This window comes from Halichoerus grypus, chromosome 12, assembly GCF_964656455.1.
Source record: "Halichoerus grypus chromosome 12, mHalGry1.hap1.1, whole genome shotgun sequence".
Classification (NCBI taxonomy): domain Eukaryota; kingdom Metazoa; phylum Chordata; class Mammalia; order Carnivora; family Phocidae; genus Halichoerus; species Halichoerus grypus.
In genome coordinates this window covers 104543897-104566468 of record NC_135723.1, presented here as the reverse complement: position 1 = coordinate 104566468, position 22572 = coordinate 104543897, and the positions used below count along the sequence as shown (strand labels likewise).

Here is a 22572-nt window from a genome sequence, read left to right as displayed (position 1 = left end):
AAACCACACCACATTGTAAATGCTGTACCCGAATACTCCACAGAGCTGAAAGCTCAGCTTATAGAAAACCAAACTACTTACTTAGTACCCTTCCCAAAACTGATTTTTCTCCTAAACTTGTCTCTTATTAACATTATTCTCGAAACTTTAATTATCTTCACCTCTTTTCTTGTTCCTAACATCCAATATTAATGATACTCAATTCAGTGTAGGCTCTATGTTTGTGATAAGTACTATATTTTACGCACATTTCATTTAATCCTGTTAACAAACCCATAAGTTAGGTGGTGGTCTTATTTTATGGCTGAATTATCTGTAGTTCAGGGAGATTAAGTCGCTTGTACAAGATCACAGGTCAGTCATGATGGGGTGGGATTTGAACCCAGAGACTGGTTACGGACCCTGGGCTCTGGACCAGTGTTTTGTTCTGCCATAAGCTCCAGAATACTCGAACCGCTTTATTGCTGAGTGTACTTCGCACCTCTTCACCTCTGTGTTTTGCTTATAGTTTTTTCTGATCCAAATGCCTTTCCCCATTTTAGTAAATTAAGCTATCAGCTAAGAGGCTACTATTATCAAAAACACTTGCCAAAACTTTTTTTCTTCCCACCTAGAATTTGGGGGTCTTTCTTCCTCTGAACTTTTGTGACATTTTATTTTTGCTTCAGTTATGACAGTTATTTTAACTCTATAATTATTTTTTTGAGTTCATTCTGTCTTTCCTGGACACTAGAATGTAAGCTGTTTGAGGTCAAGGACTGTGTTTGACTCATATTTAGGTCCCCATCAGCTCAGAGTGTTTAAGAGTGTAGGCTTCAAAAGGCAGATAACTTTTCTTTGCCAAACCCTTGTTTCTTGGCATATTATAAGATGGGGATGATAACAGTCTGTTTTTCATTGGATTATTGTAGAATCAAGGGGATGAGGCACACAAGCATTTAACACAAATATCGGTGTGCCATTCATTGTCACTCACTCACATGAAGACAGACCCATGGTGGTAAGTCACTAATGGATAGTTTGCATTGTAAGAGGACATCTTTTTGTATGGGCTAGACCTTAAGAAAAGTAAAAACTGGATTGTGATCCAAATGGTAGAAATGGTGAGAATATTGATGGGAAAGAAACTTGATGTCATGACCCACAGAGATATGGCCCCTGCCTGCCTTAGGCTCAGAGCCTGTCTTGGATTAACTTAGCCCAGTCCACTGCCTGCACCGCTGCTGTCCATCTGCCCAGTCTTTCCCATTTAAGACTCAGGGGTCGTCTCTTGGGGGAGGCCCTCACTGGTGGCCTGCTGGAAGTGAGTCACCCCACCCTTTTCTCCTAGGTCGGTCAGCTTTTGTACTTACTTATTTGTGTGTTAGTATTTATTCTTATTTTACTATTTTATTTTGCTGTGAGTGCTAAGCCTGTTGATAATAAGGGATTATCAATATTTGTTGAAATACTGGGAATTATTGGATTGCTCTAAATAAATTTTATAGAAATTAGGCAGATTTGATACCTGATAGGAGTTACATGCTTTGAGACTCCTTTTTATGAATATACCTCATCAGGGAGCTGAAAGGATATACATATATAGGGTTTCTACCCTTTTGCTTTGTCCATCAACTTCTCACAATTTATTGTTTTGTTGGGAATAAGTAGTTTGGGTTTGAATGATATTAAATATATCAGCTCTGGGCTTCTTTTAGATTTTCCCCAGAGCTAGGAAGATATTTAGGATTATTTCAAGAAGGATAGCTATGTTAACAAAGCTAGAATTAAACATATTTTAGGCTTTATCAGTTGTGAAGATAGTGCAGGTCATATCCTATATAATTGGTGATTGATTAGTGGTTCTTGTTTTTTACTAGTGTTGTATGGTATGGCAGTGGGTGGGGTATATACAAGCATAATATTTCTCTAGGGTTCTGTCTACAGAATGATTTTGATAATACCAGTATTCATAATTTGCAGAAAATTTTTATTATATACAGATGATGTAAGTGGAAAGTATTGCATGGTAGTTACTGAGTTTATAGGTCTCTTGTGTTAAGTATTATCTAGGTAAATATAAATGAGAAACCAATGTTGGACGGAGTGATCTATTCCTTCTTGCTCTAAAATATTGGTTTGGGTGTAAGAGGTATAATTGTATTTAGCCTTTTGGATGTTGAGAATTCATACATTTACTTCTCATTGAGAGAACTGCAGTGTTCTTTAATCATTTAAATTTAAATATATGTAGATTTTCTAATAGTCAACTTTTGATGTGTTTAGTTATATGCTAAAATATTTTTCCTTAACTTATAAATAGACTAGTTTGAGTATTTTTATTTTAAATTCCTAATGATTTTAAATGGTTATCTAAGTCATAGGCCAAATAACCTAAGTGTTCTCATAAGCACTAGTTTTCTAATGTTGCATTAGTCAAAGGTTTGATCTTTGAATTTAGATTCTTGAAGACCTGGATGAACAAATTTATATTATTACCCTAGAGGAGGAAGCACTCCAGAGACGACTAAATGGTACGTATGTATTCCATAGTTAGAGCTCAATAAAAAATTATTTAATTCAAAAAAAGACAGCTAATTGAGGGGGGAAAAATGCAAGCCTCTTATTAGCACATTGTGCTGATGCACTAGGTCAAGACCTAAGAGTAACATGTGAACGTCCCAGGTGAGGGTAGTTTTCCTGAAGACTAGTGGCACTGTGGTCAAGTCCCCATCTTTCCCTAGCTGGCGTTAGCGGTAGTCTGGCAAGGCCGGTTCATTTCTGAGACACTGGCCACACCTCTCCTGCTGTGTATTTTAAGCATGACGGCTCAGTTACTGAGGTTTTGCAAATTTGCATGTTTTCTTAGTGACTTTAATATCCCTACTTCATTTCTTTCCTGTTGAAATCTTTAAGGTCAAAAGTAGTATGTCTTTTTGCTACTAGGTGCTAAATTTGACGGTCTCGGTTATGCTTAGGAGCTCTGTTGTTATTTAGGAATGCTGTTCATAATCAGCTGTGATAACCAAGTAAGCATGTCAAAGATCTTAAAGTTTAATTTTTATTTACTCATCCTTTTGGCTTCAAATGAAGAACCAGTGAAAAAAAGAGTAATGACATAGTTTAACAGACAAATGATATAGTTTGGGTAAATTTTCTATTTTACTGAAATGCTTTGCACTCTGCACTCTCTTCTCCTGCAAAGCTGTTTTTTTTCTTGAAAACCAACCCCAAGATCAGATTATTAATAGCTAACTGTATTTCAGGATCATAATTAAAGAGTAGATATAAAATAGAAGGGTATTTTAAGTATGAAATAGGAAGAAATATACCTACTTTCTTAAGCTACAAATAGTGAATGTAAATATTTTATTTTTATTTATTTGAGAGAGAGAGTGAGAGAGAGAGCACAGGCAGGGGGAGAGGCAGATAGAGAGGGAGAAGCAGACTCCCTGCTGAGCAGGGAGCCCGATGCGGGGCTCAGTCCCAGGACCCCGGGATCATGACCTGAGCCGAAGGCAGACGCTTAACCGACTGAGCCACCCAGGTGCCCCACAAATAATGAATTTAAATCATCAACTCAAAAGTGTTGCTAACATTTAGACCTTTATTCTTAAATCAAAGAATTTCAGATTTTATCTATTTTAGAGAATTCTTGGCAATAATATTGTATCCTTTGGTACCAATAACTTTTAGACTAGAACTACATGTATCTTTTATTCTTCTAACATTATTAAAGCTATTTTAATATTTAAGCCTATTTTATTTCAGAATTACAACTTTACACTCAATACTGTCAGCTTTATAAAATTTCATTAAAGTAGTAAATTTATAATAAATTTGTATTACTTAGGTAATCGTGCTGCCGTGTGATAAATATGCCTGAACTGCCATGCTGCCTGCAGCGCGCACCTACGTTTCAGCCTGAAATACATGGTCTTTCTTACAGGTCAGGAGGCTGAGGGCTAGGAAGGGTAAAAGACGGCGCCCCATGGGGGCCTGGGTGGCTCAGTTGGCTAAACGTTCAACTTTTGATCTCAGCTCAGGTCTTAATCTTAGGGTTGTGGGTTCGGGCCCCACGTCAGGCGCCACGTGGGATGTAGAGCCTACTTAATAAAAAAAAAAAAAAAAATATATATATATATATATATATATATATATGTATATATAGTGCCCCATGAATTAAAGAATTTGAGTTAAAACGAAACTAAACCAAAAATACAGCCTTTTCCCACTTTTCGCTTTAAGAAAAAGTCCCTCCAGAATCTTTCTAGATCCTTTGGCTCCTCAAATTCAAAAGTGAATCATTATATCTAAAGAAATTGAAAAAGAAGTAGTTGCCAGAAGGCTAGATATATTACAAAATGAAGCCAAACCCAAATAAACAAAATACCCTGACTAGCACAGAAATATAATTTGGAGAGGATTAAGCATGTTATGATAGCTAATGCTAAGTATAATTTTATTTTCTACTATTTTGGTAAGCCATGCACCACTTCTAAGTGCTCTGTTGGTAGGTTGTTAAAGTCTTTCTATTGATGCTCTTTAATGATATGTTGGGATAGTTGCTATAGTTTTGTTATTTGCTGCTTGTTAGCACTGTGGACTGTTTCAGGTGGAAAACTGTAACAGGCTTGTAACACAAATGGTTCTATAGTAAAGCGTCCCACTCTTGATCTCAGTTCAGGTCTTGATCTCAGGGTCATGAGTTCAAGCCCCATGTTGGGCTCCACACTAGGCATGGAGCCTACTTAAAAAAAAAAGAAAAGTATAGATCATAGAATGTAAGCAGTGGAAGTCATCCCCATGGGTTTTATTTAATCTAGTATTGTGCCAAGTGTATTTTGTTGTAATGGTTATTTTGCATTTTAAATTATTTTTAAAAAGTGAATTTAAATAATACATTATATGTTAAAAGAAAAGATAGGAAGGGAAAAATGAAGGGGGGTAAATCGGAGGGGGAGACAAACCATGAGAGACTGTGGACTCTGAGAAACAAACTGAGGGTTCTGGGTGGGGGAGTTGGGGGATGGGTTAGCCTGGTGATGGGTATTAAAGAGGGCACTAGGAATGGAGCACTGGGTGTTATACACAAACAATGAATCATGGAACACTACATCAAAAATTAATGATGTAATGTATGGTGATTAGCATAACATAATAAAATAAAAAAAAGTGAATTTAAAATATTTTTTATTCTGGGCTATTTTTTCTTTTTTTTTTTTTTTAAAGATTTTATTTATTTATTTGACAGAGAGAGACATAGCGAGAGAGGGAACACAAGCAGGGGGAGTGGGAGAGGGAGAAGCAGGCTCCCCGCAGAGCAGGGAGCCCGATGTGGGACTCAATCCCAGGACCCTGGGATCATGACCTGAGCCGAAGGCAGTCGCTTAACCAACTGAGCCACCCAGGCGCCCTGGGCTATTTTTTCTTAAAGATTTTGTTATTTATTAGAGAGAGAGCACTCATGCACAAGCAGGGGGAGGGGGAGGGGCACAGGGCGAGGGAGAAGCAGACTCCCCGCTGAGCAGGGAGCCTGACATGGGACTTGATCCCAGGACCCTGGGGTCGTGACCTGAGCCAAAGGCAGACACTTAACTGACTGAGCCACCCAGGCATCCTATATTCCTATATTCTTGAAAAGAATATAGGAATAATAATAATAGAAGATTAAAAAATTTTTACAGCAGTGATTTACTCCAGAATTCATGGTGGTGTTTTGCTAGTGGCCATTGAGTGTGCTTTCTTGGTCTGCGTGGGGATGTGTGATGCACATCACAAGAATCTTTGGGACATCAGCGTGGTTTGCTCTGAGCTCAGCTTCACAGTCATTGAAAAAAACAACACTTTTTTTTCCTGGAAGATATATAACTTGTTGTGGTAGTTACTATATTATTGGAGTTGAATTTCCATGCATAGTTTTTAAAATATCAGTATAGCTTTTTGATAGAATACTTGCCTGTGACTTCTCCATTGTTCGTGTTTATCACTTGTTGGTGCTAGTTTTGTTCTTATTAATATTAGTATTACTTCAGAATGTTAATATGTTATAAAATAAAGCTTTTATAAAGTTATAAAGCTATAAAGTTAATATGTTATAAAATATAAAACATGTTAATATGTTATTAAAATAAATTTAATATGTTATAAGATATATGTTAATAAAATAAAGCTAATCTGTACACTATTATAATGTAAATCAGTGTTCTAAAGAAGCCATCCTGTTAGTGGTCTGCTCGGCTTTTTGTCCTCCCTTTTCTGTTTATTGCTCATCTTCTAAACAGCAGACCTTGAGCAGATGAATTTAAATTCTGAGTCTCAAGAGCATAGATGAGTTGGCTAAAGAAGAGAAAAACAAGGGGTAAGGATCTATAAGATTTTATCCAGAACTGGAATACCTGAAAACAAAAGAAATAGATGGTGGGAGTTATATGTATTCCTGGAGCAGGGGGGAGCCCCAGATTTCTAGCCATCTGGTGTAGACAGCCCTCCCTAGTGTCCACATCACATGGCAGGAGTGAGATGTCCCAGGACTCAGCACTGTCCTCATGAGGCTCCTGCCCTTCTCGTCCCCAGCACACAGCCTTACTTTGCTGTCTGCCTTGAGGCCAGGGCGAGTAGTGCTTGCATTCTTCCCTCCCCCTTCTGTAGTCAGCATAAGGAGCCCAGAATATCCAGGACCCTTGCATCTCAGATTGTCCCTCACATCTCTCTGCGTTGCATTTCTGACCTGATTTCCCGCTGTCCCTGAGCTCCTGAAACTGCTTGCGCCATGTGGAACCATGTGGGTCTAGGAGCTGCTGGGTTACAGCAGCAGAGCCACCTGGACCCTCAGTCTTCTCCCTCTTGCTAGCAGCTTGGCTCTTCCAGCACATACTGCTTCTCAGCCCCTCGCAGGTGGTAGCTGTGCTCTTTCCCACATCCCTTACTTTACTCCTGCAGGAGTTTGGACAGGCATCCTCTCGTTCTCTTCTGCTGCTTTCACACACTTTGAATCTCATCTCATTAGATCGTGGCCTGATTACTTCTCTCTTTTCCCTTCATTCCTCTCCTTCCAGATAGTTCCTCTTACATCCTTAAGGTTCATGATCATTCTTTCTTTGTTTCTTTTTTTTTTTGATCAGTCTTTCTGCCACTATGCCTGTCGCAACTGGGGATTTCAGTGTCTGTGTGGATGACCTTTGCAGCCTGCTCGGCCATCCATACACCTCTCTTGATGGTCTTCCTCAGCCGCTGGCCGCCTGGGGCCACAGCGCAGGCCTGTCACTAGCGGTGTCAGGTTCTTGTGCGGTCTCACCATCAGTCACCCTGCTCTCCAGCTTGCTGCCTGAAGTGTGCCATGCCCTACAGTTCTTCATGCCATCTGTCCATCTTAATAACTTTTTACTGCCTTTTCTCCTTCACCTCCTTCAGACCCTTGCTGCCTCACACAGTTTCAGTTCCTGGGCCATCATTTGACTCGGTGCCCTGCTTTCTCAGTTCCCTTTCCCTCTCTCTGCTTGGCCAAACTCTAGCCTTGGTCATAGCCAGCTCTTCACGTTCTCGGCACGCACGCCTGTTCAGCTGCCTGCCTGGGCTTTCCTTAAATATATGACCAGTGTATTAAACGTACTTTATGTTCTCCTGGAGTCATTTTATGCCTTCTCTTTCCTCAGGACTTCTTCACCATCACTTTCAGCCAATGACCTTGCTTCCTCTTTTCTTGAGAAAATAGAAGCAAGCATGCCGAAATATTGACAGGCTTTTTCCTTCGTATTGACTCATCTACCTGCACCCCCCCCCCCCCACGTGCTGCCTTTTCTACTGATGCTATGACCAGACTGTCCGTGCTTCTGGTGAAGCTCAGCCCTCCCCTCAGGCACTGGATTCAGTCCCTTCTCCCTGATTCAGGGACACACCTATGGCCATTCTACTGTCTCTCTGACATAACCAGTCTTTCTCCAGCTGGATCATTTCCTTCAGCACAGAGATATGCTATAATTTTTCTCAACAGAATGAACAAATGGAAGGAAGTAAAAGAAAGAAAAGAAAGAAGGAAATGAAATCAATCTGTGTTGACTTCCTATCCCTTCTGTCTCACCATCTCATTGCTTTGCTTGTCTTTATAGCAGAACTCGTGGGTTGTACACTCACCGGTTTCATTTCTGTGCTCCATACTTGGTTTTGGAGCCACCTCGCCTCCACTGCTGTACTTGACATGCTGTTGTCAGGTTGGCTAGTGACTTCGGAGTCCTCAACCACACTCCTCATTCCACTTGGTTTTCAGTTCACTACACTCTCCTTGTTCTTTTACTTAAGGAGCTACTGCTTCTCAAAAAACTGCTGTTTTTTCTCTGTGTCTATAGCTTTTTCACGCTGGAACGCCTCATGCCTCAGTCCTTAAACTCTTCTGTTGTTTGTTTACCTGCACTCCTTTGGTTATCTTATCTGGTCTCATGGCTTTAAATACCATCTATATGCTGCTGACCTCCCTTCTGACCTCTCCATCCGTCTACTGACGTTTCCACTTGGATGCCTGATAGGCATCTCAAACATATCTTGTGCAAAATCAGCTAAAGATCTCATTTCCCATTTCTGCTTCTGTTATAGCCGACCCGTCTCTATAGGTGGCAGATCCATTCTTTTAGGTGCTCAGGCCAATTCCTTGGGAGTCTTTCTCTTAATTCTCATATGGATTCCTTTTAGCAAAGCTGTTGGCTCTAGCTTCAAAGTATCTGCTTGCATGTCACCACCTTGGTTTGAGCGATAGTCACCTCTTAATTAGATTGTTTCCTAATTAGCCTCCATGCATCTATCTTTGGCCTAGTCAGACAAAGTGCTTGAGATGTAAGTCAGATCTTCTCACTTACTTGCTGAGCGTTCTCCAGTGGCCTCCTTTTTCAATCTGAATAAAAACCAGTTTTTGCAGTGCTTCCCTTTCTGCCCCCCATCTATTCTCTGACTTCCTTTCCTGCAGTCTCCTTGCTGTTCTTCCCTGGCCCATCGCCTCCTATCCCAGGGCATTGTGTTTCCCTTTTGCCTCCTGTCTTTCAGGGCTTTACCTAAAGATCCCCTTCTCAGTGGGCTTTCCCACACTGGAGCCTTGTGGGTATGACTAATATTGCCAAGCTCCACCTCTGCCCTGGCACTTCTTTCCCTCTTTCCTGCCTTATGTTTTCCTGTAACACTTTCCACTTTCTCCACTTTTTAAATATATTGCCAGTTTCTTCATAGTAGAACAGGAACTGCACAGGGGCAGGGATTTTTGTTCGTTTTATTCCTTTCTGTACTCCTGATCCCATGATATCCCCAGTCACATAGTGGGTTGGTGGTAAATATTTGTTGCATGAGTAAATGAAGAGATGAAAAACATGCATGATGGAGAGTTGTCATTTTTATCCAAAAGGAAGTGAAGAAGGCAGAAGAAATAAAATTTGGTGATAGGATAAAAGAATTACATGGAGACAGTATTTAGGAGGGCCCACAGTAGAGACCTCTGAAGACAAGCCAAGATTGTGGGGCTGGAGGACCTTATGCCCTGGGGTGTTAGTAAAGAAGCAATGATAAGGTGATTTCCCCTAGTGTGAAGCCATGAAATACGAGCAATCAAGATCCATTTCTATCTACTCCAAGACCCCAGAAGAGTAGCCCAACAGAAAGTCCCATTACATTAATTGTGGTAGAAAATCTTTTGTAATTCCTACCCAGGATTAAGAGGATGCATATATCATTAGCATGTTTAAATGTTTAAGTAATGCAACAGCATTAATTGAAATAATTAGCCTTCGTGTGTATATAGCCTATGGCTGTGCTGGGTAACTTTAGAAGTACCATAATGAATAGGAATTATTTTTTATTGTTTAAGTTCAAAACCTTGACAGTTCTTTTAATGTAATTTATTTAAAAATATTGTAGACTTTGAACTTAATGATTCAATTCAATTTTGTTAGGTACTAGTTTCATCTTCATGATAAAAAGTTAGTATATTACTTTTGGTAGCAATTACTTTCCTGCTTGATTTTGATCTTTTTTTAAAAAGCCTTTTTCATTGAAGCTTGTATTAATTCTTTATTCTTAAGAGCACAGAAAATGTACTTGTTTCATTTTTGTGGAGTGTCAAGTTGCAGTACCTTTGTATTCTGAAAAACAGAAGATTGATAAAAATTAACTCCTTCGATCTTCTCATGGAACCTAGTTACCTGTCAGAAGCAATTGGTCACCATCAGTCTTAGAATCTTGCTTATTTATCACTACACTGAGTTTGCCAGGCAGTTTTGTGGTGATGTCAAGGTTTGTGGTGGTGTTTATGCTTGGTTTAGAGTAGTTACGTCCTGTCAGAGGCGTTGTTCATCATTACTGTCAGTACAGTTTGCTGATTTGGTCATTCCTTGTCTGAACTAAGGTAACAGCCATAACGTAAGGGAGCTCGTATCACATCTTGTGTTCTCTACATGCCTTCCTCTTGACTTTCTTTAGCTGTTCTTCTGTAGTCTAGCAATGGTTATTCTAGGAATACGATTTACTGTTGGTTATAGCACTGAAGTTGAGAATATCTCAAATGTATCAGACCCTGGGCCACTTTGAGCAGTGGTGGGCTTGGACTGGCTGAAGGTGATCAAATACCAGCTCTCATCAACAACACACATAGCAAAAATTGTTGGTACTCAATGACCCCCGCCTTTTGGCAATACTGTGATAGAAGAAAGTGTCTAGTAATATCTTGACTTCCTGAGCTAACAGGAAAGAATATTAACTCTACTGGTGAAACTAATTAAATGGTTTCTTTCTAACATGATTACCAACATTTGGGTCCAAATGTCTGAAACAATGAGAGATGCCTTGTTAACAATTTATTCAGCTTCTTGGGCCAAATAACCACGTTCTTGACTATAAATTGTGGCCCAAACAAATGATTTGTTGCAAGATGAAATGAGGTGACTGAAGAGATGTAAGATAAGATATATTATCAGTAGATGAGGAATAGTTTGGAGTAACAAACTATAGAATAACATAAGAGTCAAGTATCATATAGTCTCTGAAATTTAGAGAAAGATTGCTATATATAAATGATCTAAATTTGTTAGCAGAAGAAAAAATTTAATATACACGAGCTACTTGTTCAACCACAACCTATTTGGATGATAGTATTCACTATCTTAATATCTTATCTAGTTTAAGATCTACCAATAACTTATATCTAAGGTTTAAAAAAAAAGCCAATTACTTTGATTGTTTGATTTTTTAAAAAAAGATTTTATCTATTTATTTGAGAGAGAGAAAGAAAGAGAGCACGAGTGGAGTGAGGGGCAGAGGGACAAGCCAACTCCCTGCAGAGCCTGATGCAGGGCTTAATTCCAGGACCCCCAGATCCCGACCTGAGCCAAAGCCAGAGGCTTAACTGGCTTAACTGACTGAACCACCCAGGTGACCTGGTACATAGCTTTTTATAATGTTCTAAAAGCTGATTGTTTAATATTTTCTGTCTTGCTGTGGTCATTTATAATGAAAGTATATTTGAATCTTCAAATTGTGTTGGATATCAAATGTCTTACATTACTTGATTCTGTACTTAGCCATATTTTTGTGAATATGTCACGAGTAAATAGAAACTAATATTTTAACAAATACTAGCATTGCAAATGAAATAGAAATAGAGTGTTTGAGTGTATGAATTGTCCATCTCTTTTATAGATAATAACAGAGTTTGTTGATGCTGAGATAGATGCTTTAAAGATTTGAATGTCCAGGCTTCAGTTTTCAAAAACTTTCCGGGGCCTGCCTCATTGGCAATGGCTCTGTGCTGAACAGTAATTGGTGTTTGCTTAGAGGATGGAGACTGTTCACTCTATGAAGTTTTAGGAGTCTTGGGCTTTAGACAACAAAATTATCTGTCTGAGTGATTAGAAATAATTAAAAAGTACTTGAGGGACCTCACAATCTGTTGATAGAGATCACATTGGTCAATTTAATGTATTAAATACAATCAAAATTTTAAAGAGTTACTTAGGCAACAGATTTTCTAATCAACTTTTTTTGGTTATATGCTAAATTTAAAAAAATGAAAAACTAATCCGTTTATACTAGAGGTGTCTACTAAATAGTATTCATTATGAGACTTAGTTTAGGACACTAAATTGTTTAGGGAGATTTGTTGCTTCACATTATATGAGTTGTTTACATACCAATTTAGAGATTTATATTTATTTTAAAAAATGCATTACATATTTTAAATAGTATCTGCCCTTTAACATATGAATGTCAGTTAAAGCTTTCTTACGCATTAAGGCTTAGTTATTGAAGAAATGCTGGGCTTTGGGAAATTTTGTTATCTTGGACGCAAAATATTTTCAATACCACACTAGTTTTTCAGCTTAAGAATAAAGCCGGGAAGAGTTGCCTTCAGCTATTAGTTTTCCTGAATCCAAAGAGACGGGTGGGGCAGGATCAAAAATACTTACTTGATCAAAGTTATTGGCTCTGAAGGTATTCTTACCTGTGTAAGGAAGATGAAAGGTGTTGTTTTTATTGCACGCTAGTAACAGTGTAATTTTGAACTAATTGGTGTTGAACTGCCAATCACCTAGGGGAATGCAAATAGATACTCTTCTAATTTCCTTTGAGGTAGTGAAATCTTATGTCGAGGCTGGAAGAAAAACAGAATAATACCGTTAAATTGACCTTAAATGAGCTGCTTTGTGGTTTTCTTGGAGAATCCCTTTTTATTTTTCATGACTGGTCCAGACAGGTTTTGTCTACCGATTTGACTTATTGACTAGACTAATGCTGACATGGAACATGTTAGATTCATTTTGAAATAAAGTAAGGATAATACAATTGTTCAGGATATTTTGATGATTTTTTTTTTAGTGCAACTTAAATTCCCGTCACATTCCAATGTGTGTTTGCAGTGTGTCTTGATTCCTTACAATAGCCATCATTCCTTTTGGTCATTTGCACTGGAAGATTCTGCCTAAACAAGCTTGCTCTTCTCACTAAGGTAATGATACGTATATAGTAAAGGATGGTAATGTCTTTGAAAATTGTGTTATTCCAGGTGAATCAAAGCATGCTTTGTTTGAAGATAATGAGAATGTATTCTTAATTTTTGTATGCAAGTCAGTCAGTATTTATTAACTGTTGTGTGCCTAGCATTGTGTCACCTGAAAATAAAAACACAGCATTTCAGAAATACTACTTTAGTTATTTTTCCTTTGAAAAATATAGTGATTGGTCTAGATATTTGTATTGAGCTTTGTAGATATCACACCCACAAAGTGGGCATTTCTGTCTTCTCACGTAACTTAAAATTGGCAGCAGGAATACTGTTTCTTCTGATACCTATTCCATTTCACAATTCTGAATACTCATCAGATTATTTTTCTCTAGCACTGAACTAGTTACTGGAATAATGCTTCTTTATAAATACAGGGAATGAAGTATAGTTTGGAATTGTATTTGTAATTAATCAGGTAGAGAAGTTAAATGAGCATTAACTACAGATACACACCATATAATTTATGAAGAAATGGGGTAAAAAGCAAAAGGTATCTCTAAGACTGTTAAGTAGTCTAAGCTTTGATTCAGAGACACTTGAAAACCTTATAATACCATGCGATCTTACTGTAAGTCTCCTTCTTATATGGAGATAATCGTTGATTCCATAATTTAATTGTCTCCCTTTGGCTTCGGCTACCAGAAACTCTATAAACTACATTCATAGTCAAAGTTTAGTAGTTTTGGGCCACACTTCCTGAATATCTCTGTCTTTAACCCTGTTCTCCTATAACCTGAATATCTCTGTCTTTAACCCTGTTCTCCTATAAGTGTCAATTATATATTGACTAGTAAAATGATTAAATTCAGGAGCTCTGGAAATACTGTAGAACAGTTTAGTGCATTCAAGACCTCAGGCTCTCCAAAAGAGAAGGTATTGAATTTCTCTCTCTTCAGTGATGGACACAAGTGAGGAAGGCGATGCAGAGGGCACAGTACTTACCTTCCTCGAAACCCAGGGCACGACTAGAGTTTAGTGATTCTCTAAGAGGGCTTAGAAAAAGAGCCTCTGAATTCCCCTGGTGCATTAGCACCTTTGCCATCTTGCACTTTGGGTCTGAATCCTCTGTTTTCTTTCTCCCTTTGAGAAAGGAGTGCTGCTGCAGAGAGAGACCCCAGAGCACCAACGCTTCTTCTTCCTGCATCGTTGTTTCTGGCCAGTTCATCCCCAGGCCCCCAAAATAGAAATTGCTGGGCCCTCAAAGTGGTTTGTCATTGTTTGAAGGACCGTCTGACTTGATTAAGTGTGAAGGGAACAGTAGTAGTGCGTAAAGAAAAATGATCACTCGCTTAAGGCTGAGTGATGAAGGTTAAGATGAGTATCTACAGCAATGATTCCCACTGAAGTTAAAAGTTAATGGAGAGACAAATAAGAATTTGTACTTAGTCCCCAAAAGTAATAAGGACTTTTTTTTTTTTTTTAAAGATTTTATTTATTTATTTGACAGAGAGAGACACAGTGAGAGAGGGAACACAAGCAGCGGGAGTGGGAGAGGGAGAAGCAGGCTTCCTGGGGAACAGGGAGCCTGATGCGGGGCTCGATCCCAGGACCCTGGGATCATGACCTGAGCCGAAGGCAGACGCTTAACGACTGAGCCACCCCGGCGCCCCAGTAATATGGACTTTTAAGGAGATATAATTAGAGAAGAAAAAAGATCACCTGGAATGTGAAAAAAAATTAAAAATTCAGTAGACAAAAGATGAAATAGTCCTTATGGTAGGCAGAATAGTGACCCTGCAAAAGTATCCAAGTCCTAACCACGCTGATCCTGTAAACATGCCCCCTACATGGCAAAAGGGACTTTGTAAGGTAATTAGGTGAAGGGTCTCAAGATTATCCCAGATGATCTGGTGGGCCCAGTGCCTTCACAGCATTGTTACAAGTGAGGGTTAGAGAAGGAGATGTGACAGTGGAAGTAAAGGTATCGAGTGACCTGAAGAGGGAACCATGAGCCAGGGAGTGCGGGTGCCTCTAGAAGCTGGAAAAGACAAGGAAACACATTCTCTCCTAGAATCTCCAGAAGGAACACAGTCCTGCTGACACCCAGATTTCAGACTTCTGACCTCTAGAACTGTAAGATAATAAATTAGTGTTTAAGCCACTAAGTTTATGGTACTTTGTTACAGCAGCAATAGGGAATGAGTGTAGTCTTTCTGAAAACTGAATTAATTATCTGGTAGAATCAAATGGGAGAACGATTTCATGTCACAAACCAAAAGTACAAAGAGAAGGAAACACCAGTGAAATGGCACAGACTGTAGAGCTAAGCTGCTTAATCTAAATAGTAAGCATCTAGAAGGAGGAAAAAGAACAAGTAGAAAAAATTAAGTAAATAGATAGTAGAAGAAAATGTCAATGAGCTGAAGAAAGATTTTAGTGCAGATTAAAAGACCACAGAGTCCTAGACAAGATTATTAAACAGGACATTTAAAAGATCTAGATTTATTGTGTTAACATTGTTGAATTCCAAGAATGGTGATAATAAAACACCTTACAAGCTTTCACATAGAAAAATCACTTATAAAGGAGAGAGAAATCAACATTAAACTTCCCGTTTGTAACCTGCTAAGGATTATTGAATAATATCATTAGTTTTAAGGGTGTGGGGGGGAAAGATTGCAATGAAAAACTCATATATTTATAAATATGTCATATGTATATTAGGGCCACAAAAGACATTCATTTATTCCTTCATTTCATATCTGTATATTGAGTATCTAATTTGTGCTAGATCTATTCTAGGCATTAAGGATATGGCAACTTTTATATTGAAAGAAAAATTTAATAATAATCTTATACTAAATATTTAATTAATTAATTTATTTATTTGAGGGGGTTAGGGGAGGGGCAGAGGGAAGGAAGAATCTTAAGCAGGCTCCATGCTCAGTGTGGAGCCTGTCTCGGGGATTGATCTCACGATCCTAGATCATGACCTGAGCTGAAATCAAGAGTTGGACGCTTAACCAACTGAGCCACTCAGGTGCCCCGGTATACTAAATATTTTTTTTTTTTGAAGATTTTATTTATTTATTTGACAGAGACACAACGAGAGAGGGAACACAAGCAGGGGGAGTGGGAGAGGGAGAAGCAGGCTTCCTGCTGAGCAAGGAGCCTGATCCCAGGACTCTGGGATCATGACCTGAGCTGAAGGCAGACGCTTAACGACTGAGCCACCCAGGCGCGCCTATACTAAATATTTTTAAAGCAATCTCAGCAAAATCCAGGATTTAGGAGGAGTGGGTGGGAAGCAGTGAAAGAACAGATAAAAGTATCATGACAGCTTCACCTTGGTGCAGGAAAGTTATTCAGTAAGGCATCACTAGAGTTATAACTATGTTACATTAAAAAACAGTACAAGTCTATTGTTAACAATGAGAAAGTAACCACTGAAGTGCCAAATTAACATAGGGAAAAAGAATAAACAGAAATTCTACTAGCTGGGAAAAGAAGAAATAAAGAGCAAAATAAACAGAAATTATGAAATTACATGAAAGGAGAAAGAGCCACCAGTCTTCATATCAAGCCAACTTGTGGATGGCAGCAACTTAGTCCCTGGATGTCACTGTTGCGCTGTGGGAAAAAACCCACTTTGAAGCCCTCTCTGTCTCTAAACTTCTAATTTCATGAAATTATTTTCTTTTTTTAAAAGCTACTTTGAATTGAGGTTTTTGATTCAGTGGAAAACATCCTAATAAATACAGCTCATTCACATACGAGAACAATGAGGTTCAGAGAATGAGAACTTGAGAAAACCCCAGTAAACTTTTGGAATTTAGTAGACCTGAGAAAACCTTAGAAGTAACCAGTTTAGCAGACCCAAGGAAGCTAAATCCTAAGCCATCTGTGCTTGATTTATATCCTGGAATCTCCCAAAGTCTCAAGAGGTGGCACCACCAGATACGGAGGTGGAGATGAAGTGGAGTAAGTTTAAGGTAAGGAGGGCTCGTTGAAGATCCTGTTGATGAAGGCTTTTGTTCTCCACATTTTTCCCCTCCATCCAAGGCAGCAGGCTCTCTCCTACCCCAAGAGAAGAGGGAGGGTTGTTCTCCAGAGAGTGAAACAGAGGCTGTGGCCTGGTGAAGTAGAGGATGGGGTGAGTGCTCACAGGCTCCCATCTCTCTTCACTTGGACAGCCAAGCTTTAATACCCCAAGGAGATGCGAAGAGTCTTACCTGGGGAGTCTGTCTCGCCCAGGAGGAAAGCCCCACAGAAGCCAGCAGTAGGGTGTCCTCCATGAAAGACCTGGCTGGATTACCCAGTAAGAAGTTGTCAGCCGCCACCTACACACTCGTGGGCTTCACATTAGCATGTTTAGTGCTTTGTTCTTTTTTTTTCCCCCCCAAGGATTTTATTTATTTCGGAGAGACTGAGAGCGTATGCGAGTCGGGGGAGGAGCAGAGGGACAAACAGACTTCACGCTGAGTGTGGAGCCCTACGTGGGGCTTGGTGTCACAACCTTGAGATCATGACCTGAACTGAAACCAAGAGTTGGAAGCCCTAATCAACTGACGTCCCAGTGCTTTATTCTTAAATGTGAGCAGACAAGGTTCATCAGACTTCCGAGCCACATGAAAGGAGAGGCCAAGACAAATAAGACCACTGAGGGAGACAATATACACTAGAGAAAAATATTTAAAAATAAACCTGTTTTTAATATCCTGAGAGAGACCAAGATTACAGTCATGATAAAGGCCAGGATTTCATAAAAATGGAGTATCTAGTGAACAGAAAGTGATTCTTGATAATTAGAAATAATGACTTATCTAAAAGACTGGAAGATAGAGAACTTTTTTAGAAGATAGGTCAAAATGACAAAAATAGGAGAAGAGTTTAGAATATTAGAAAACCAGTTCAGGATATCTAACATCCAAATAATAGGAATTCCAGTTGGAGAGAGGAGAGATTTCCCAGATCCGAAGGATGTGAATTTGGAGATTGGAAGGGCTCATTAGTGCCCCGCATAGTACATGGAAAGGGACTCACTGCAAGAACACTGGGAACAAAGATCTCACACATTTCACAGGATGGTAAGCAGTTCACACTCAAGGGGACAAGAAGAAGAACTTTAGACTTCTCATAAGCAGCATTAGAAGCTGGAAGACAATGGAACAATGACTTAATAATTCTTTTTTTTTTAATAAATTTTTTTAAAGATTTTATTTATTTATTTGACAGAGACACAGCGAGAGAGGGAACGCAAGCAGGGGGAGTAGGAGAGGGAGAAGCAGGCTTCCTGCTGAGCAGGGAACCCGATGTGGGGCTCGATCCCAGGACCCTGGGACCATGACCTGAGCCGGAGGCAGACGCTTAACGACTGAGCCACCCAGGCGCCCCATGACTTCATAATTCTGAAGGATAGTTTTCACCTAGATTTCCTTATTTAACCAAACTATGAGAGCAAAGGTAAAATATCCAGACTTACGTAGTCTCAAAAATACTACCTCCCATTCACCTTTTCTTTGCAAGCTGCTGGAGAGGCCATGCGCCACCTAAATAAAGGAGTGAAGCAGTGAGAAAGGCTAAGTTGGAAATAAGAGATGTGCCCTAGGAGAGGAGAGAACAGGGCCTGGGATGCCAGTGTGCAGCAGGCCTAGAGAGCAGCCTGTCCAGGCCAGGGCAGGTCTCACGACTCCAGGAGAAGTTGCTCCCAGATAATGCGATGAATGGGATAACAGGAGTTTAAACACCAAGAGAAAAAGACATTTGGGAGGTGAGGGTGGCTTTGAGACAGTGATAAGGACATAGAAGACTAAGCAAATGGGGAAAATGACTACTTCTAGGGGTGGGAAGAATACTATATGGAAGAAAGGAAAGCTAATCATAGTTTATTATGTGGGTAAGTAATGGATGGCATTTCTTTTGTAATGATGCAGACATTGAATATTAATGTAACCAAAATGTCCAATAATCCACATTGGGAGAGGGGGGAATGACAAGGTGTGTGGTTTGGTAGGAAGGCCATAGTAAGTAAGCGGAAAAAGGCCATAGAGCTGGAAAATCAAGACCCAGCAAAGGAAGCTGTTTGTTTAGTGCTAGGAAGACAAATACTGAAAGAATCAGCTAAACAAAAAGTGGCTGTCTTTGGGTAGGTGGAACTGGGAGGAATGCAGCATGTATGCATATGCCTTGTGCAGGTATGTGGGACTTGGAATTGTGTGCACGTTTCATTTTGAGAAAGATAAAATTAAAAAAAAAAACCACTTCAAAAGTTAAGTAGTATGGAAGATATAAAATCAAGTTTATCAGCTGTTATAAAAAATTATATTGAACGCAAATACTTTATTTTACTAAATGTAAATGGGCTGAATTCCACTGTTAAAGAACAGAGGCTGTCAGATTGGGTTATTCAACCATTTTGCTATAAGCACCTATTGCCCTGTATTCTAAGAAAGCATCTGATTGGGCTTTGTTGTTTCTCCTATTTGATCATATCTGTGGAACCGCTTGTCAAAGTTCTCTGCCTCCCCTACTCAGGGAATTAACATGTGACTCTGAGCTAGGCCATTAGGACACTGGAAACTTATTCTTGATCTTAGCAACATAAAGTCTAAAAATTTTATTCTTGATCATAGCAACATAAAGACTGAAAATAGTTGGGACTGATCCATCCCAGGTATAATACTATGAGGAGACAGTCCATCTGCTCCTGCCACCTGGAGCCCCCAGCTGCCTGGTTCCTCTCCTTTCCAGGAAAACTAGAAGTTTTCCTGCTGGTTCTGTCTCATGAATTCCTTTTCAGTTTTAACCAGTCAGTCAATTTCAGTTGCTTATAACGAACTCTATCTGATAAGATTAAACCTCAAATAAGATTCAGCTGATACACACACACACACACACACACACACACACACACACACACACCCCTTTAATTTTAGTCTTTCTTTCTTTGTCTCTTATATGTAAGTTTGTAATAAATCAGTAAGTAAGTAAGGCAGGTAAAAACAAAAAGAAAGTAGAACTTAAGGTCCACAAAACAGAATTTAAGCAGAGAAACATTAAAGACAAAGTGGGTCATTATCTAAAGATAAAAGGTGTGATTCATAAGGTAGGTGTAACAGTCTTATAGGAACCCGAAAAACTTAGATAAATACAAATATATAATGAAAAAACTCTTAAAAACTGAGAAGACGTAATCAATAAAAAAAGTACATTTGTAGTGGGGGATTTTAATTTATCTATTTCAGAATTTAACGGATAAAATAGAATATGGAGATACATCATTATAGAAATAAGTAGAAAATGTGAATAGGGAAAGTCCATGTGATAAATAAACGTCTGAAAAGATGCTCAACCACATTTAGGGGAATGCATGTTAAAGTAACAATAAGAAATCGTCATACTGGCCAAAATTCAAGAATTACAACATCCAGTGCTAGGGAAAATACAGGAAGAAAATAGGTACTTTCAAAAGCTGTATGGAAATGTAAATTATTACAGTAATTTCTTTTTTTTTTTTTCCTTTTTTTGAGAGTGTGTGTATGTGTGTGCACGTGTGCATGCAAGCGTGGAAATAAGGGCAAGGGGAGAGGGAGAGAGAGAGTCTTAAGCAGGCTCCACACCCAATGCAAAGCTTGTCATGGGGCTCAATCTCATGATTCTGAGATCATGACCTGAGCCAAAATCAAGAGTCCAATGCTTAACTGACTGAGCCACCCAGGTGCCCTTATTTTTAAAAAAAAAATATTTTATTTAAAAAAAAAATTATTACATTATTTAAATCATTACAATAAATTCAATATTTAGAAGGAAGTAACCTTTAAATATCTCTTAACTGTAAATGCTTATATCCTTTGACTCAGCAATTGGAATTTTGGGAATCTGTCCTATAGAAACAATAGAATTAGAATGTACTGGATATGCATGTAGACATTTTTGTTACAACATTGTGTGTAGTTGCCAAAAACAGGAAAACCTGACTAGTCATAAGTGGAATAATTCTGAATAAAATTGAAATGCATCCATACTATGGGATGTTATTCAGTTGTTAAGGGAGTTGGCACTATCTGTAAACATGGATGTATCATTGACTAGGAAAGCAAGTGGTAAAATAACATGTCTGATTTAACCCATTTCTATAAAATATATAATAGAAACCATGTGTGTGGTATATATGTATCTATGAATATTCACATGATCATGAAGAAAGGTGTGGAAGCATCAGCCAGGCTGTTACCAATTGTCACTTTAGGGGGGTGGGATAGAGAAGGAGATTGTGAATTTCTTTCACTTTCTATAATCATATGATACTTTTGTCATTAATGAAAAATTAACAACAGAACAAGTAAAAATATTATCAGAGTAAGGCATTTTCTAGGAAACATGTAGTATTTAATCAGCAACAACCTGAAAGTCTTAAGTGGTGAAGAAATCGATAGGTATGTTTTCCTGTGAATCACAGCAGCATTTGTTTTTATTCTCCGTGATCAGGATTTGTAGTGTGTTATCTTATATTTTAATTAAAGTGAGGGCTACCCATTCTATGCTGTTAACAAGGTTCTGTTGTGATACTTCTAAACTATTGTTGCTTTGACAGGACTGTCGTCATCAGTGGAACACAATATAATGGAGTTGGAACAAGAACTTGAAAATGTGAAGACTCTTAAGACAAAATTAGGTACTGTACATTTTTGTTCCTGACTCATGTACTGGTCTTGGATTCTTTCCAAAGACTTGCCTATAGTCTGAAATATTAAAAAAAGTTATGAAATCTTTAGGGTATGTTACAAGCTTCCAATCTGTCCAAAGCTATAGATACAGACTGTTTTTTAGTTTGGGGAGAAGATAAACATGTATGTACTCCCATTTTTGTTTTGTTTTGTATGTGCATAAAAGGACTTTTCAGATGCTGATGTTCAGAGATGTCACTCTATTGTCTCTTCACTTGCATTATTTCTGACGAGTAATCTGTCCTCCTCATCCTTTGAATTGTCTTTTTTCTGTCTCTGCTTTTAAGATGTCCTCTTTGTCACTGACTTTGAACAGTTTGATTCAGATGTGCTTTAGAGTAGTTTTCTTTATGTTTCTTATTCATTGGGTTCATTGAGTCTCTTGGATCTGGGAATTTATAGTTTTCGTCTAATTTGGAACATTTTTGGCCATTGTTTTTCCAAATGTTTTTTTCTTTTCCTCTCTGTGCTACCCTTTCAGGGACTCCAGTTACATGTACACTGGCCCACTGGAAGTTGTCCCCCAAACTCAACGGATATTCCTTTATTTTTCAGATGTTTTTCTCTGTGTGTTTCATTTTGCATAGTTCCTCTTACTATATCTTCATGTTCACTACTTTTTTCTTTTGAGTATCTAATCTGCATTTAATCCCATCTATTGTATTCTTCTCAAACACTGCAGTTTTTTTTATTATTGTTTTTAAATAGGTTCCACGCCCAGTGTGGAGCCCAGTGCAGGGCCTGAACCCACGACCTTGAGATCAAGACCTGAGCTGAGATTGAGTCTGATGCTCAACCGACATAACCCAGGCATCCTCAGACAGTGCAGTTTTTATATTTAGAAGTTCTGTTTAGACCTGTTTAGTCTGTGTCCTCCACTTTTTAAAAAATATG

General features: G+C 38.7%; 1 protein-coding gene across 10 annotated transcripts in view; it reads left to right on the top strand.

Annotated features, from left to right (window-relative positions):
- Window positions 1-22572, top strand: part of LMBR1 (limb development membrane protein 1) — a 166099-nt gene that overhangs the window by 102117 nt on the left and 41410 nt on the right. For all 10 annotated transcript variants that reach the window (XM_078059798.1, XM_078059803.1, XM_078059799.1 and 7 more), the window contains 2 exons: window positions 2441-2513; window positions 21546-21626. In XM_078059798.1, coding sequence (XP_077915924.1) covers window positions 2441-2513; window positions 21546-21626 — 154 coding nt within the window. The remainder of the gene's footprint in view (window positions 1-2440; window positions 2514-21545; window positions 21627-22572) is intronic.